General features: G+C 45.4%; 1 protein-coding gene across 1 annotated transcript in view; it reads left to right on the forward strand.

Moving 5' to 3' along the window:
- The first annotated feature begins 2,943 nt into the window (after positions 1–2,943).
- Positions 2,944–16,370, forward strand: part of TMC2 (transmembrane channel like 2) — a 55,831-nt gene continuing 42,404 nt past the window's right edge. The window contains exons 1-3 of the mRNA XM_041732387.1: positions 2,944–2,977; positions 4,411–4,732; positions 8,280–8,432. Of these exons, the coding sequence (XP_041588321.1) occupies positions 2,944–2,977; positions 4,411–4,732; positions 8,280–8,432 (509 nt within the window). The remainder of the gene's footprint in view (positions 2,978–4,410; positions 4,733–8,279; positions 8,433–16,370) is intronic.

Below are 16,370 nucleotides of genomic sequence, written 5' to 3' on the forward strand. Positions count from 1 at the left end.
ATAACATGTAAGATTCACTTTACTCTCCAGACCTCTCATAAAATATGGAAATAAAAGTCCTGAATTTCACAATTTCCCTAGAGTAATTAGGGTTTGGTTCTTGAATCAGGGGCAAAATTTTCTCCTTCTTTAGTGAAACTGTCTACTACTCTTATTTTCCTAGAAGATAAACTAAACCCATAGAGCATAAAATTGCTGAAATATTTAAACATTTGACCTATACCAATTTAGCCTAGAAAAGGCTAAGCAACTCTTCTGATTTGACAACTCTTCCCATGAAACTCCAACAGTAACATATCAAATAATCCTAGTTGTTTTTGGCACCTCTCTTTTTCATTACGTGGAAGAATAAGTTTTTGTGATTTTCCAGGACTTTCTGGGAAATTGCAGAGATAGTTTTAGATATGAAAGATATTCTGAAAGTTATTTTACTTCACTTAGGAGTCAATCTTGGGGGAAAAAAAAGAAATAAAAACTTGTCAGATTTGAACACTTAAGATAGGATCATGGGTGCCTTAGAAACAATATTTGGTTACTCATATATTTTACGGGTCAGAATGTAGTCTATCTTGGTGAATGTTCCATGTGGGGTCAAGAAGAATGTGTATTTTCCTGTTGTTGGAGTAAGTGTTCTATGAACATCAATTAGATCCACTTGATTGATGATTCTATTCAGTTTAACTATGTCCTTATTGATTTTGTGCCCCCTGGACCTCTTGATTACTGACAGAGGGGCTAGACTCTCCAAGTATAATAGTGGATTTGCCTATTTCTCCTTGGAGTTCTATGAGTTTTTGGTGATCTGTCGTTAGGTGCATACATATTAAGAATTATTATGACACTTTTTTGGAGCTCTGATTTCTTTAATGTTATGTAATGTAATGCCCTACTTTTTTCCCTGACAATTTTCCCTGCTCTAAGATCTGCTTTGTCTGAAATTAATATGGTTACTCTAGCTTTGTTTTGGTTAGTGTTAGCATGGCATATTTTCCTCCATCCTTTTCTTTGTAATCTGTATTTGTTGCTATATTTAAAGTGGATTTCTTGTAGACAATTCCTTGGTGGGCCTTTTTTACTATCAACTCTGATGATCTCTTTCTTTAACTGATATATTTAAACCATTGCTTAAAGTGATTATTGATATAGTTGGATTAATATTTGCTATAGTTGTTGCTGTTCATCTATTCATTGCCCTTGTTCCTTTATTTTTCTTTTTGTCTTCCGCTTTTCTTCTACCTTTTGTGATTTTTGACTGAGCATTTTATATAATTCCAGTTTCTCTCCTTTTTAAAAAAGCATATTATATTTCCTTTTTTTCAGTTATACCTTTTTTTTAACTTTCCTTAGTTGTTTCACTAGAGTTTGCAATATCCATTTATAATTAATACAAGTCCACTTCCAAATAACACCATACCACTTCCTGGGTAGTGCAGGCCCCTTATAACAGAGTTTCCAGTTCCTTCTTCCTGTCCCTTGAACTCTGCTGCCATTCATTTCACTTATCCAAAAGCTACAGTCATCCAACACATCATTGCTGGTATTATTTTAAACAAACTCTTATTATTGGATAAGTAAAGAATAAGATCTCAGATCTCAGCTTAGAAGTTTCTTCTTTCTGGGACACCTGGGTGGCTCAGTTGGTCAAACATCTGACTCTTGATTTCAGCTCAGATCATGGTCCCAGAGTCGTGGGATCAAGTCCTGACACATTGGTCGTGGATCCTGCTTAAGATTTTCTCTCTCCTTCTCCCTCCCCTTCTGCTCCTCCCCCTGCCTTACAAGAGTTTGCTCTCTCACTCTCTCTCTCTCTCTCTCTAAAAAAAAAAAAGTTTATTCTTTCAGAAGCTCTTCCTGAAGTCTGGGTAAAGCCCACCCCCATGCTTCTTGAATCATAGAACCAATCACACTGTCTCTTCACTAACTCAAAACATGTTGAAGGACAGAATCTTGTGAGTCTCATTTGCTGCTGTAGCCTGTGTAGTATCTAGTCAATATTGATAAGTGTTTTGGTAAGGGTGAATGAATTAGTTAATAAAAGGACAAATACATCTCCTTTGAGTTCTTGGCCCACCCAGTTGGCCAAACCGGCAGGCACCTTATCCATTTGAATATGCCACCAATATCCTAGTTTCAAACCTAGTTTGAAACTTGGAGCAGTTTCTCTTTGAACCTCAATGCAAATTCCATTCACAAATCTAGCATGCTCCAGCTTTCATCACACTTGTACAAATGTTTGTCTTGGTTCGATTTCCCTGCCACACTCTGAGATAGGTGCGTATAGATCATCAGTCATATTCCCTGGAAACAGAGCCTGAGATGGGGATTCCTGAGCATGCAATTTATCAAGGGTGGCTCTCAGGAGACAAGGAATGAGGGAAACAGGATAGGCAGTGCAAGAGAAGAAACTGAGCAAGGATGTGTGATCAGATGGAGTCTAACCAATGCCTGAACCTTGTAGGAGCTCTGGAGTATGAACAAGCCACAGATTTGCCCAGGCCTGAAGCAGAGGACTGGACTTTTGTAACTCCATATAAGTTAGTAACTGGCTATGGGCTGATTCAAGGAGAGGAAAGGGATGTAAATTTCCAGGCATTTCCCAGCAACGTGGTTCCCATCAACCAAGAAGGGAGAACCTGTGAGCTGTTAGAGTCACCATGCACAACAGCTAGGGATGATGCAGTGGTCATGTAATGCAGACCTGGGTAGAACACCACCAGTACTTACTGGAGTACCTACAAGGAAGCTGACTCAGAAAGCATAAGAAACTTGCCCAGAGTTACTCAGATAACAAGCCTACTCCTCCAGACTCTGAATCCCCAGTTCAGTCTGCCCAAATCCAGCCCCACCTACCATGGACTGGTTCTGGTTGCTGTTTGACAGGGTGGCTTGCTTCTCAAGGGTCAGGGAAGCAGAGAGGAAAGCTCTCTGGGGCCATCACATCGCATGCCCAAACCTGAGAGGCTGGATGAGGAGGACGGTAGGGGTGAGAATTTGGGAAACTTAGACCCCACATCCCAGACTCTATCACAGTTGCTGGGAATGGCAAGTGGCGAACTTCTATTCTGCTTTGCCCAAAGCTGGGGCTTTTGCAGTGCAGCTGGGGAAATCTGCCCTGCCATGGCAGAAAAGTCTGGATTGGGGGTCCCTGTGGACAATGAGAACAGGTGCCCTACAGAAGATTGTTTCCAGGCACTGCTCCCTCAGATGTGGGGCCTCAGAGTGCAAAAGTGACAAGGCAGGCTGGAGACGAAAGGGGAAGGGGACTTTGTTGAGTACTTCCCACAGGCCAGAACATTTACTCCTGCTTTTAATTAACCCCCCAACCACGTAGATCCACGAGGATCTACTAGAGCCATTTTACAGGCGAGGAAGCTGAGGTGCAGAAAAGTGAAGTAATTTATCTGTGGTCACAGAGATAAAAAGTGACAGAAATTGGGATGCTTGAGTGGCTCAGCAGTTTAGCGTCTGCCTTTGGCTCGGGGCATGATCCTGGAGTCCCGGGATCGAGTCCCGCGTCGGGCTCCCTGCATGGAGCCTGCTTCTCCCTCTGCCTGTGTCTCTGCCTCTCTCTCTCTGTGTCTCTCATGAATAAGTAAATAAAATCTTTAGGAAAAAAAAGTGACAGAAATGATCATTTCATGCAAACCAGCTTAGCTAAGCAAAAGACATCTTATTTCTGGGTAGCATCATTTATTCTCAGATGTCAGTCACTGTTCTGTGTTCATTAACAAGCTAATGGAGTAAGACTGAGCATCCCCATGTTAGAGATGAGCTGAGACTCAGAGAGAGGTCAAGTGACTTGCTCAAAGACACCCAGCTAGTAAGCTGTGGAGAGGTTGGTAATTAATATCAGAACTTCATGAAAATTTCCCTGCATTTAATTTGTAAATGCCTATATGAATAGTTGTACTTAGTGTAGCCGTTGGGCAAACTTTTGAGGGAATTTCATACCGTAGATTGTGTTCAACCAGGCCATTTGCCAATGCCACAAAGTCATGGTACACACACACACACACACACACACATACACACAAAGATGGGGGCAGGTGAGGTAGCAGCTCCTGGAGAAAGAAGCCTGCCCAGCCCTTCCTATGTCAGGGTCCAGACTTGCCGGAGACCCATGCTTGGCCTGGCCCTGGAGGTCAGGAGAATGACTCAGCTCTGACCCCAAGGAACTGCACACCCAAGAAGCGAAAAGACATGTGCCTAGATTTCTAGCTGAGGTTTTGGCAAGAGTGTGGGGATGCCGACCGGTCAGAGGAGGGGACATTAAATCTCATCCCAAACTAGAGGCTCCATAGGAGGTGGCCTTTGGAGCCAACAAGCTCCAGGAAGCATCGTGGACCTCTGATTCCCGGGGGCACTTTCCTGGGGTGGAGGCCCAGAACTGTCCATTTCCTGCCCCTGCAGGTGACAGGTCCAGGAGGAGACCCTCACGGAAGCAGCCTCCCAGAGCCGAGCGTGTGGCAGGCAGGCGTGGAGCTCAGCCTAGCCAGAAGGAGCAGGCCGAGGGAAGCCCAAGGCCAGGGTCCCCCCGGAGGAAGCAGGCAGAGCACCAGAGACTCAGAGAGGAGCTGGGGAAGCCTGGGCGGAGCTCCACAAAGAGGACCTGTGAGGGGAGGAGGAAGAGAGATGGGAGGGCTTCCCTCAAGGAGCAGAGACAGAGAGCTCCCCCAAAAAAGGAAAAGGAGGCACTGAGGAAGGAGACACGGAAGCGACCAAAGAAACACAGGTATGTTGTGATTCTGATTCTGGTGCATCTTTTTTTAAAGATTTATTTATTTGAGAGAGAGAGGGAGGGAAAGATCGAGCACAAGCAGGGGGAGGGGCAGGGAGAGGGAGAAGGAGACTCCCGCTGAGCAGGGAGCCAGATAGGAGCTCCATCCCAGGACCCTAGGATGGACCTGAGCTAAAGGCAGACGCTTAACCTACTGAGCCACCCAGGCACCCCCAAGTGCATTTTCTTGATTGCCAGACTCCTCTCCTTCGGCCCTTCCCCCTCCCCTGATGAAGGGCTAAGGTCTCATCCCCTGGTTTGGTGACCCCTGCTCTCATCTGATTCTGTTTGTCCCTGCCTTATCCACTGCCCTGCCCTCCCCATCTGGGGCAGAAATGGGAGGAGGATCTTGGCCATCCCAGGCAGACTAGCCACTCTCAAAGCCAATGCCTCCTGTCCAGCAAGTGCAAATGGGAGCACTGAGTGGGGGAGGTGACATGGCAGCAGAATGGGACAAGATCCCAAGTCTCCTGGATTTCAGCTGGTGACTCACCACAGCTCTGGAAGAGGTGCTGAGAGAAATGAGCAAAATTGGATTTAGCAGTCGTCGTAGGACTTAAGCACACCACTTCCGCAGTCTGGACCTGTGTCCTCTTCTGTGAAATGTTGCTTTGATCTAGAGGACTTTCAGTGGTTCCACCAGCCCCGAAAATTAGGATATGGGGGGTTTTATTTGTTTTGTTTTCTCTGTTGCATGAGCACTGGCACTGTGGGTTCAGGGACAGAGCCAGATCATGGAATCAGCAAGTCGGGAGTTTAGTTCTTTGCTACTAGTTTTGAGGGGACATCTTCTCTTTGCCTCCCTTTTTGGCTTTACTCACTTCTTGGGATGTTTAAGAATCCCTGTTGATGGGGCACCTGGGTGGCTCAGCAGTTGAGCATCTGCCTGGGGCTCAGGCCCTGATCCCTGGGTCAGGGATCAAGTCCCACATCTGGCTCCCTGCGAGAGCCTGCTTCTCTCTCTGCCTCTCTCTGTGTGTCTCTCATGGATAAATAAATAAAATCTTTTTTTTTAATTTATGATAGTCACACAGAGAGAGAGAGAGAGGCAGAGACACAGGCAGAGGGAGAAGCAGGCTCCATGTACCGGGAGCCCGACGTGGGATTCGATCCAGGGTCTCCAGGATCGCGCCCTGGGCCAAAGGCAGGCGCTAAACCGCTGCGCCACCCAGGGATCCCAAATAAAATCTTTTAAAAAATCCCAGTCGATGATGATGGCTGGGGAGGTTTTTGAAATAGTTGAAGGAATCAGGGTTATGGTGAAGAATATGTTCCCTCTCATGGGGCTCTAGGGTATTTAGAAAAGACAGTCCTGATCCCAAAATGCTGAGAGTCTAGCAGGGGAGATAGGACACAGGCAACAGTCTTTACAAGACAAGGCAGAAAGTAGTACGTGTCTGAGAAAGGATTTATTGAAATGCCTTCTTGGTGGGGCACTGGGGCATCAGGGTTCCCCCACAGGGCAGGTAAGCATTTCGGCCTGTCATTGAAGCACAGATGTCATTTGAACAAGCAATGACTGAATGCCACCCACACCCAGACTGAGGGATCACCCATGGAAAGACTCAAGGCAACTATCACGGGGTGCCCATGAGGCATGCCAAGACACTCCTGTGCCCTAGGCTTTCCAGAGGTGAAGTGTTGGGGCCCCTCCTCTCACCTATGTCTCATCACTTCCCTCTGCTCTTTGAGTTCTTCAGAAATTAAAACTCACCAAGGCTTGGGGATCCCTGGGTGGCTCAGCGGTTTAGTGCCTGCTTTCGGCCCAGGGCATGGTCCTGGAGTCCCGGGATCGAGTCCCACATCGGGCTCCCTGCGTGGAGCCTGCTTCTCCCTCTGCCTGTGTCTCTGCCTCTCTCTGTGTGTCTCTCATGAATAAATAAATAAAATTAAAAAAAAAAAAAAACTCACCGGGGCTGCTGTGAATTGTTCTCTAAAACCTGCAGTAACCCAAGCCCACATCCTGGTGTTTCTGTTTATGGAACTTGCTAAGAAGGCTGCTGGAGCGTGGTCTTCTCCACACCTCCACCTCACCCCATGGGCTACTGTTCCACCTGGAGTCACTGTTTCCAAGAACTAGGATTTTGTGGCAGCCGAACACATAGTCAGTCTTGTGTGTGAGATGCTGAGGCTCCTCACATGGGGGAAGGGTTCCTGCTGGAAGTTCCCTCCCCCTGTGCTGTCCAGCACCATCACCGCAGCCACATGCTGAGTGAGCCCTTGACATGCAGCCAACATGACCAAGGAATTGAATTTTTAATCTCCTTTCTTTTTTTTTAATCTCCTTTCATTTTAATTCAAGGTGAATACTATTGAGTTGACACAAGAGTTAGTGAATTTACTTAACTCAGGACAGACAGCTGTATTTTTAAAATCAATTTAAATTTGAAGATGATGCATTTCTTCTTAAAAATAAAAGGCAAACTGCTTTTGTCAATGCAGATGCAAATGTCAAAGGAAAATGACATTCTGCTACTTGGTTAATTTGTTAGGAGACTTAAGTATGTTTAAAACAACTTGAGTGTGTGGATCTACCCTTTCAACTGTAAATTTTGTGAAATCCAGGTACAGATCAAATATGTTCAATGAAAATTTAATGTCTGAATTGACATGCACAGTGGTTGTGGGATGAACACCAGATTTTGAAGACAGCACAAGAAGAATATAAAATAGTTCATTAAGGGCAGCCCCGGTAGCGCAGCAGTTTAGTGCCGCCTGCAGCCCAGGGTGTGATCCTGGAGTCCCAGGATCGAGTCCCACGTCAGGCTCTCTGCATGGAGCCTGCTCCTCCCTCTGCCTGTGTCTCTTCTCTGCCTCTCTCTCTGTCTGTCTCTAATAAATAAGTAAAAATCTTTTTAAAAAGTTTAAAAAATACCTCATTAATAATTTTTATATTGGTTACATGTTAAAATTACAATTTTTGACATGTTGGATTCAATAAAATGTATTATTAAAATTAACTTACCCATCTCTTCCTGCGATTTTTTTTTAAATTTTTTATTTATTTATGATAGTCACAGAGAGAGAGAGAGAGAGGCAGAGACACAAGCGGAGGGAGAAGCAGGCTCCATGCACCAGGAGCCTGATGTGGGATTCGATCCCGGGTCTCCAGGATCGCGCCCTGGGCCAAAGGCAGGCGCCAAACCCCTGCGCCACCCAGGGATCCCTCTTCCTGCGATTTTAATATGGTTACTAGAAAATTTTAAATTACATGGCTTGGGTTATAGTTCTACTGAGCAGCATTATGCTAGAACATGGTGGGTAGTGAGCACACAGAGAAAGAGTTGGGGGAGGCAACTCTCCCAGTGTTTTGGGCTACAGGACAGAGTTGTGGCCTCTTCTGATGGGTGGTGGGAGTTACTGAGGGCTTCTGAGCAGGAGCGGACCTCTGAGGGGTGGTCAGGGCTGGGAGGGCCATGGGCTCCTATACAGTCCACAGAGCACCTGAAGATACTTGCCAACCTTTCACTCTCCCCCTGCTCTGCCCTGGCTCTGCCTGCAGATCACCCTCCCTGGCCTCCAGCACCTCTGGTGGGGAATCTCTGTCAGAGGAGGAGCTGGCCCGGATCCTGGAGCAGTTAGAAGACAAGAAGAAGCTCATTGCCACCATGCGGAACAAGCCCTGGCCCATGGCAAAAAAGCTTAGGGAGCTCAGGTGAGCAGGGGGTGGTCCACCGGGGCCTCTTGATGTGCAAAAGGCTTGGGTCTTTCTGATGGGCCCAGAACACCTTCCATCTTGACTTGGAGAGGACTTGACAGGAAGGCAAGATTGACCCTCCCACTTTGCTTTGGTCCCTCTCTCCCCAGCACAAGCACAGTGCCTGAGTAGGGGGCTGTTAGAGCCAAGACAAGAGTGAGTGGTGACCGTTGACAGAGGCCCTGCTGTTGGCCAGCACAGAGCAGGTTCTGGTGGGAGAGACAGAGATCACGGTGCCCTGGCCTAGGGCCAACCCTTCTGCTGCCTGACAACATTTCTATCCCCACCCCTTCCCCATCTGTGCCTCCCTCACAATCCAACACAGACAAGCCTTCCTTGGAGGGTTTTTGGTGACAGCCCCCACCTCAACAAGTTCAGAACTCCCCTGTGTTCTTTAGGAACCAAGAACCTCTCCATGTGTATGTAGCACACCCACACTTGTGTGTGGGGAGCAGGGAGTGCGTCTGCCTGACCCAGGGCCAGGCTGCGATGGTGCTCCATGAATATAGTTCAGGCCTCCTCCTATCCAAGCCCCTGACTTCTGTTTCCAGCTCAGCCCTTCTCTGGCTTCCTTGGAAAGGCCAGCACTTTGAGCATTTTCTGAGTCTTCCCTCTCTGCTGCGGGAGAAAAGAGTGGGAGTCACATTTCTGGTTTTCTACTTTAAAAAAAGAAAGAAACCATCAGTCGGCTAAGCATCTGCCTTCAGCTCAGGTCATGATCCCAGGGTCCTGGGGTTGAGCCCCAAGCCCCCCAAGGTAGGGTCAAGCTCCCTGCTCAGGGGGGAGCCTGCTTCTCCCTCTCCCTCTGCCCCTCACCCCAGCTTGTGAACCTGCAAGTTGTCTCTCTGTCAAATGAATAAATTAAATCCTTAAAAAAAAAAAAATCCATCATTACCATTTCCCCCCAAGCTCCTCCTTGGCTTTTCTGCCACAGGGCTGCCGGGACACTCCTTTTCCCCTTCCCCCTTTATAAAGCCATTTCCCTGGCTCTGCTCACACATGAGTTTCCCATCCTCTCAAGCCAAGCGCCTCACCCTCTATTTTGTAGAACAGTTTGGCAGCTGTGTTTTGACCTATTGAGCCTCGCTGGTTACCCCCAAGAGGCGCAGCAAAGATGCTGGGCTGCACAAACCCAAGGCAAACCCCAACAGGTTCTGGAAGACAGAGCTTACTCCATGCCAGCAAATTACCGCATTGTATCCTACACAGCTGCAGGAAAAAAATGTGTCCCTCTGGCGCCGCCGGCCCAGTGCTGACCAACAGAACTTTGGGGGATGATGGGAATGCTCTAAATCTGCACTAATAGCGCCCTATGTGGCCAGTAAGCACTCGAAAAGTGGTGAGTGTGACCAAGAAACTAAATTTTTTTGTTTTATTTTACTGTATTTAAATTAAATCATCGCTTGTGGCTGATGGCTATAGTTTGGTGGCAGGTACAGCTTTAGGCAGTGGCTGTCTTCCTTCCTAGGCCCTTCTTCTGAAACTCCTATCTCCAGGCCAGGTTCTTCTTCCTGACAGGGGCGTGCAGAACAGCCACCTGTCACTCTAACAGAACCTCACCCCCCACTCAGGTGTCACCTGAACACATCTTTTATTAACAGTGGAAAAAGAGCAACCGAGGTGCTTATGGAAATGAGATCTCCAGCCGGCTGGAAATCTCAAGGAGTAGGAAGATTCCCCAGGGCTGTCTAGCTGCCCAGAGGAGAGAAGTCTGATATCTCCTCCAGCTGCAGGGGCAGGGGTCCTGCTCTTGGTGTGAGTGGGAAGCCTTGAAAGCCTGGGAAGTTGAACAGACCCACGTTTCTGTCCCTGGGTCCCTGGGGCAGAGCTCCTCAGCCAACACCGGCCTCTTCCCTCCAGGCCTCCCCCCTCCCTCCCCCCTCTCCGGAGCCTCCTTATCCCAGACTCGGGTCTTAGGCAGGAGAGCTTCAGCAGCTCCAAGCAAGCTGGTGCCTCTGCCTAGATCTCTGCTTTCTGCCGGCCCACCTGGCTGATTCCCACAGACCCTGTAAGACTCAGGCCAAGTGCTCCCCCTGCAGGGAAGCCCCATGGCCCTCCTCACATTCAGACCCAGCTATTTATTGCCACTCTGATCCCCCTGGCACTGAATGCTCCAATTGAGCATCCCCCTCAACTGGACACTCTTGTCTGCAGAGCTGTGTCTAATTCATCTTTTACTATTCTTTTTATTATTTCTCTTTTTAGTATTGCCACCACTTACTGAGCACTCCCTGTGTGCCAGACACTGTTCTGAGTGCTGGTGTGTCACAGCCCATTTAATCCTACAGCCACCCTGTGATATAGGGAGTATTACTGTTGTCCCAAATTTACTAAAGAGCACATTGAGACACAGAGCAATTAAGTAATTTGCTCCAGGTTTGCAAGGTGAGTTAAGTGGCCTGGTTGGCATTTGGACTCAGGGATTCTGGCTCCAGTACCTGTGCTCTTCATTTGTAATTCTTTCTCTAGAGTTACTAAACATTCTAGAATGAATCCCTTTGCATCCTCTATGATTTCCCTCTCTGGCAGTGAGGTTTTTCATTGCAGATAGCATTCCCAGAGTACATCTTCCTTTTTTATTTTTAAGATTTTATTTATTTATTTTGCAGGGGCAGGTGGTTACAGAGGGAGAGAGAGAAAGAATCTCAAGCCAACTCACTGAGCTCGGTCGGAGCCTGATGTGGGGCTCAATCTCATGACCCTGAGATCTTGACCTGAGCCAAAATTAAGAGTTGGACATTTAACCAACTGAGCCACCCAGGCACCGATAAATCCTTTATCAGAAGCAATAGTGTGGAGACCTCAGCCTCCAGCCCATTCGGGCAGCTGGCTGACCTGGGCATGGTTGTTGTGACAACCGAAGAAGGAATAGTAACGCATAAAGAAAAAAACAGTGGTGAACTGGCCCAAGCCTGTGCTCATGCCTCTGCCACCTCTGGGCAGCTTTGGCACTAGTCAGTCTCTGCCTTTTAGGACCCATGCATCAGGGATGTTTGCTTTTATTTTTTTTTAAGATTTTATTTATTTATTTATGAGAGACACAGAGAGAGAGAGAGCCAGAGACACAGGCAGAAGGAGAAGCAGGCCCTATGCAGGGAACCCGATGTGGGACTTGATTCTGGGACCATGGGATCACGCCTTGAGCCAAAAGCAGACGCCCAACTGCTGAGCCACCAGGCATCCCACGTTTGCTTCAACCATAGAATTAATCAGATGTGTCCCTCAGCTTTATCAGATGATATCTTAGAAAATTACCCAAATTGTCTGTTTTCTTCAGAGAAATCTGAAGAATTCCACTTCCAGAAAGAGGCAGTAGACCTGCTTCTGCCAATTCTTCCCACTAACTACAACTAAAACCCTGGACATTACCTGTAAAGCAAACATAAGAAGACTCAGAAAGGTGGAAAGAAGAAAATGGTCTGGTTAAAGACCTCATGACAGAGAACTGATAGGGCACTGAGTTCTGGGGTTTTCTTCTTGCCCTGTATTTCTGGCCACCCAGAAACATGGACAGAAACAGACTAAAAAATACCTCAAGAAAAAACAGCTCTCTCTAGCCAAAGGCCCAGGAAAGGGATAGTCTGTCAAGATGGCAAAGTCATAGGCAATAGCAATTTTACTCTAGCCAAGCCCCACAAACAGAAAGCAGCCCCATCCCCATCCCTGGCAGCAAAAGCAAAGTGAGAAAGCCTAGATTACCTCCCTTGCCAGGTTATAACTGGTGCCCCTGATGCCCCCACCAGGGTAGTATCAGAGGAGGCTGAGTGGGTAGTATGGACTTTCATCCCCACCAGGCAGTCATGAGCCCTCCCTCTCCTTTGGGTGTCTGTGGAGACCACATGGGGAGTCTAGACTTTCACCACCATCTGACAGAAGCAAGGCATCCCTCCTAGCCAGGAAGATATGAGAAGAACCTGGTTGGAAGCCTGAACTCCCATCCCTGCTCAGCAGTAATGAAGAGTTTCTACCCAGCCTCAGGTGCCAAAGAGGGCCAAGTAAAGAACATGGACTTCCACCTGGAAGTAACCAGACAGCATCCCTTTCACCCACTGAAGCCATGTCAGAGGCAGCCTGCTAAAGCAGAAGATTTACACAAGATCCATTTAAACAAGATTTAAACAACCATTTAAATAATAATCCATTTAAACATAATACCCAAAGTGTCCAATATTCAACTGAAAGTCACTCATCCTACCAAGAACCAGGAAGATCTTAAGCTGAATGGCGTTGGGCGTCTGCTTTTGGCTCAAGGCATGATCCCATGGTCCCAGAATCAAGTCCCACATCGGGTTCCCTGCATAGGGCCTGCTTCTCCTTCTGCCTGTGTCTCTGGCTCTCTCTCTCTCTGTGTCTCTCATAAATAAATAAATAAAGATGCTAACACCAAGATGGCATAAATGATAGAATTACCTGGCAAAGATTTTAAAGAAACTATCATAAAAGTGCTTCCCTGAGCAATTATGAACACATGAAACTAATGAAGAAATAGAAAGTCCAGGGCAGCCCCAGTGGCTCAGCGGTTTAGTGCTGCCTTTGGCCCAGGGTGGGATCCTGGAGACCCAGGATCAAGTCCCGCGTCGGCCTTCCTGCATGGAGCCTGTTTCTCCCTCTGCCTGTGTCTCTTCCTCTCTCTATATATATATGTATCTCATGAATAAATAAATAAAATCTTTAAAAAAAAAAAAAGAAAGTCTAACAAAAGAAATAGAAGATCTAAAGAACAACAGGAATTTTAGAAGTTGGAATCCCTGGGTGGCTCAGCGGTTTAGTGCCTGCCTTCAGCCCAGGGCGTGATCCTAGAGTCCTGGGATTGAATCCCACATCAGGCTCCCTTTATGGAGTCTGCTTCTTCCTCTGCCTGTGTCTCTACCTCTTTCTCTCTGTGTGTCCCTCATGAATAAATACATAAAAATCAAAAGAAAGAAGAAAGAAAGAAAGAAAGAAAGAAAGAAAGAAAGAAAGAAAGAAATTTTAGAAGTAAAAAATACAACTAAAATCTAAAAAACTCAATGAATGATCTCAACAGCAGCATGGAGAGAGCAAAGAATCAATGAAATTGAAAATAGAACAAGAGAAATTAACCAATTTGAACAATAGAGAGAAAACAATCTGCAAGAAAAATGAATGGGACATGTGGGACTATAATAAATGCTCTAATGTTAATGTCTCTTCCACATCCCTTGCCCTGGATATGAGAGGATAGGGGGAGGAGTCCCAGAAAAGAGAAGAAAGCAGATGGGGCTGAAAAGGTCTTCCAAGAAATAATGTCTAATAATGAGCACCTGGGTGGCTCAGTGATTGAGCGTCTGCCTTTGGCTCGGTCATGATCTCAGGGTCCTGGGATCCCACACTAGGTTCCCCATGAGCTCTCCCTCTGCCTGTGTCTGCCTCTCTCTGTATGTCTCTCATGAATAAATATATAAAATCTTAGAAAATAAAAGAAAGAATGACTAAAAATTTCTCAAATTTGGCAAAACTTACAGATTTGAGAAAACTAAACCCTATACAGGATGAACCAAAGTAATTCATGTCAAGACACCATAGTCACATTTCTTACCAGCAGTCAGAGAGAAACCTGTAAGAGAAAACAATTAGAATGACAGCAAATTTCTTGCTAGGAGCCCTGGAGGACAGAAGATGGCACAACAATTTTTCAAGTGCTAACTAAGAGAATTGTCAGCCCTGAATTCTATAGCCCCCAAAATATCCTTTAAGAATAAGAAGAAATCAGGGAGCCTGAGTGGCTCCAAACATGATCTCAGGGTTCTGGGATCAAACCCCATGCAACCTGCTCCATGCTCAGTGAGGAGTCTGCTTGTCCCTCTGCCCCTCTCCCTATTCATGCTCTCTCTCTGTCTCTCTCTCAAATAAATAAATAAAATCTTTAAAAAGAAGAAGAGGGAATCAAGACATTCTCAGATGAAGGAAACCTAAAAGAATTGTTACCAGCAAACCTACCCTAAAAGAATGACTAAACTAAGGTAAATTCTTTTAACAAAAAAGGAAATGATAAAAGAAAGACTCTTGGAACATGAGGAAGGAAGAACAGGGTAAGAGCAAAAATATTGGAAACTGTCATAGACTTTCCTTCTCCTCTTGAGTATTTAAAATTATGTTTGACAGTTGAAGAAGAAATTATAACACCATCTAATGTGGTTCTCAATGAGTGAAGGGAAAATATTTAAGGCAATTATAAATGGGAGGTTAAAAGGATGTAAAAGGAGGTAACACTTCTACACTTTACCTAGTAAAATGTCAGCACCAGTAGACTTTGAATACACACACACATGCACACACACACACACACACACATCATACATTGCATATTACATGATATGGTAATATATAGTAATACTTAGAGCAACTACTGAAAAGGTCATACAAAGAGATAACACTAAAAAGCATCATAGACAAACCAAAGTGGAATCCTAAAAAATATTCAAGTAACCTGTAGGAAAAAGGAAAACAGAAATGAAAAACATAGAGGACAAATATAAAACAAAAAAGATGAAATGGTAGGTTTAAATTGTAATATATTAATAATTACATTAAATGTAAATGGTCTAAATATACCAATTTTAAAAACAGACTGGCAAAGTAATTTTTTAAATGACTTAATTGCATATGGTCCACAAGAAATCCAATTTAAATATAATGGTATATATAGGTTGAGAGTACAAAAATGACAAAAATACACATATATCATGCAAACATTAACCAAAGTAACAGTAGAAGAGGCTACATAAATATCAGATAAAGTTGATTTCAGAGTAAAGGAAATTAACAGGGACAGAAAGGAACATTATAGAATGATAAAAGTATCAATCCATCAAGAGAAAGACATAATAAACCTAAATGTATAAGCACTGTTTTGGGTTCTACAATATATTATCTAGGGATGTGTAATAAATTAACCCAAACTTAGTAATTTAAAACTGTAATGAAAATTTAGTCTCTCCTATGGATCAGAAATTCAGGAGCAACTTAGTTGGGCAGTTCTGACTTAGAGTCTCTCATAAGGTTGAGTCAAGATGTTGGACAGGGCTACAGTCATCTGAAGGCTTGACTGGGGCTGGTGAATCCACTTCCAAGGTGGCTCACTCACATGGATGACAAGTTGATGTTGGTGGTTAGAAAGCAGCCTCAGGGGGGATCCTTGGGTGGCTCAGTGGTTTGGCACCTGCCTTCGGCCCAGGGTGTGATCCTGGCGTCCCGGGATTGAGTCCCACATCGGGCTCCCTGCATGGAGCCTGCTTCTCCCTCTGCCTGTGTCTCTGCCTCTCTCCCTCTCTCTCTGTCTCTCATGGATAAATAAAATCTTAAAAAAAAAAAGAAAGGCCTCAGTTTCTCTCCTTTGGCTGCTTGAGTATCCTCACGACATAGCAGCTGGCTTAAGAGGATGTATTCAAGGAGAAAGTACCTTTTATATCCTAGTCTCAGAAGTCATAAAATGTCACTTCTACCACTTTCTATTCATTGGAAACAAGTCACTAAGTCTGGCCCACATGCAAGGGGAGGAGAATTTGGTTCTCCATTTTTTTTAAAGATTTTATTTATTTATTTATTTATTTATTTATTTATTTATTTGAGAAAGAGAGAGAGCAAGAGAGAAGTGGAGGGACAAGGACAAGCAAACTCCATGCTGAGCAAGGAGCCTGATGCAGTCAGGCTTTGACTCTGTCAAGAGTCAGACAGTTAACCAACTGAGCCACCTGAGTACCCAGTTCTCCATTTTAAAGGGAAGAATAATAATTTGCTAACGTATTTTAAACTACAACCTATGCTTGGTTAGCCTCCACTGCCCTTGGGTTGATTCAGTGAGGTCTCTAGAGCAGATGCCTCACCTGGCTGATCTGAATTTCTAGTGTGAACTCAGCATTTATTTGGCCATTGTCT

This window comes from Vulpes lagopus, chromosome 18 (assembly GCF_018345385.1).
Source record: "Vulpes lagopus strain Blue_001 chromosome 18, ASM1834538v1, whole genome shotgun sequence".
Taxonomy (NCBI): Eukaryota; Metazoa; Chordata; class Mammalia; order Carnivora; family Canidae; genus Vulpes; species Vulpes lagopus.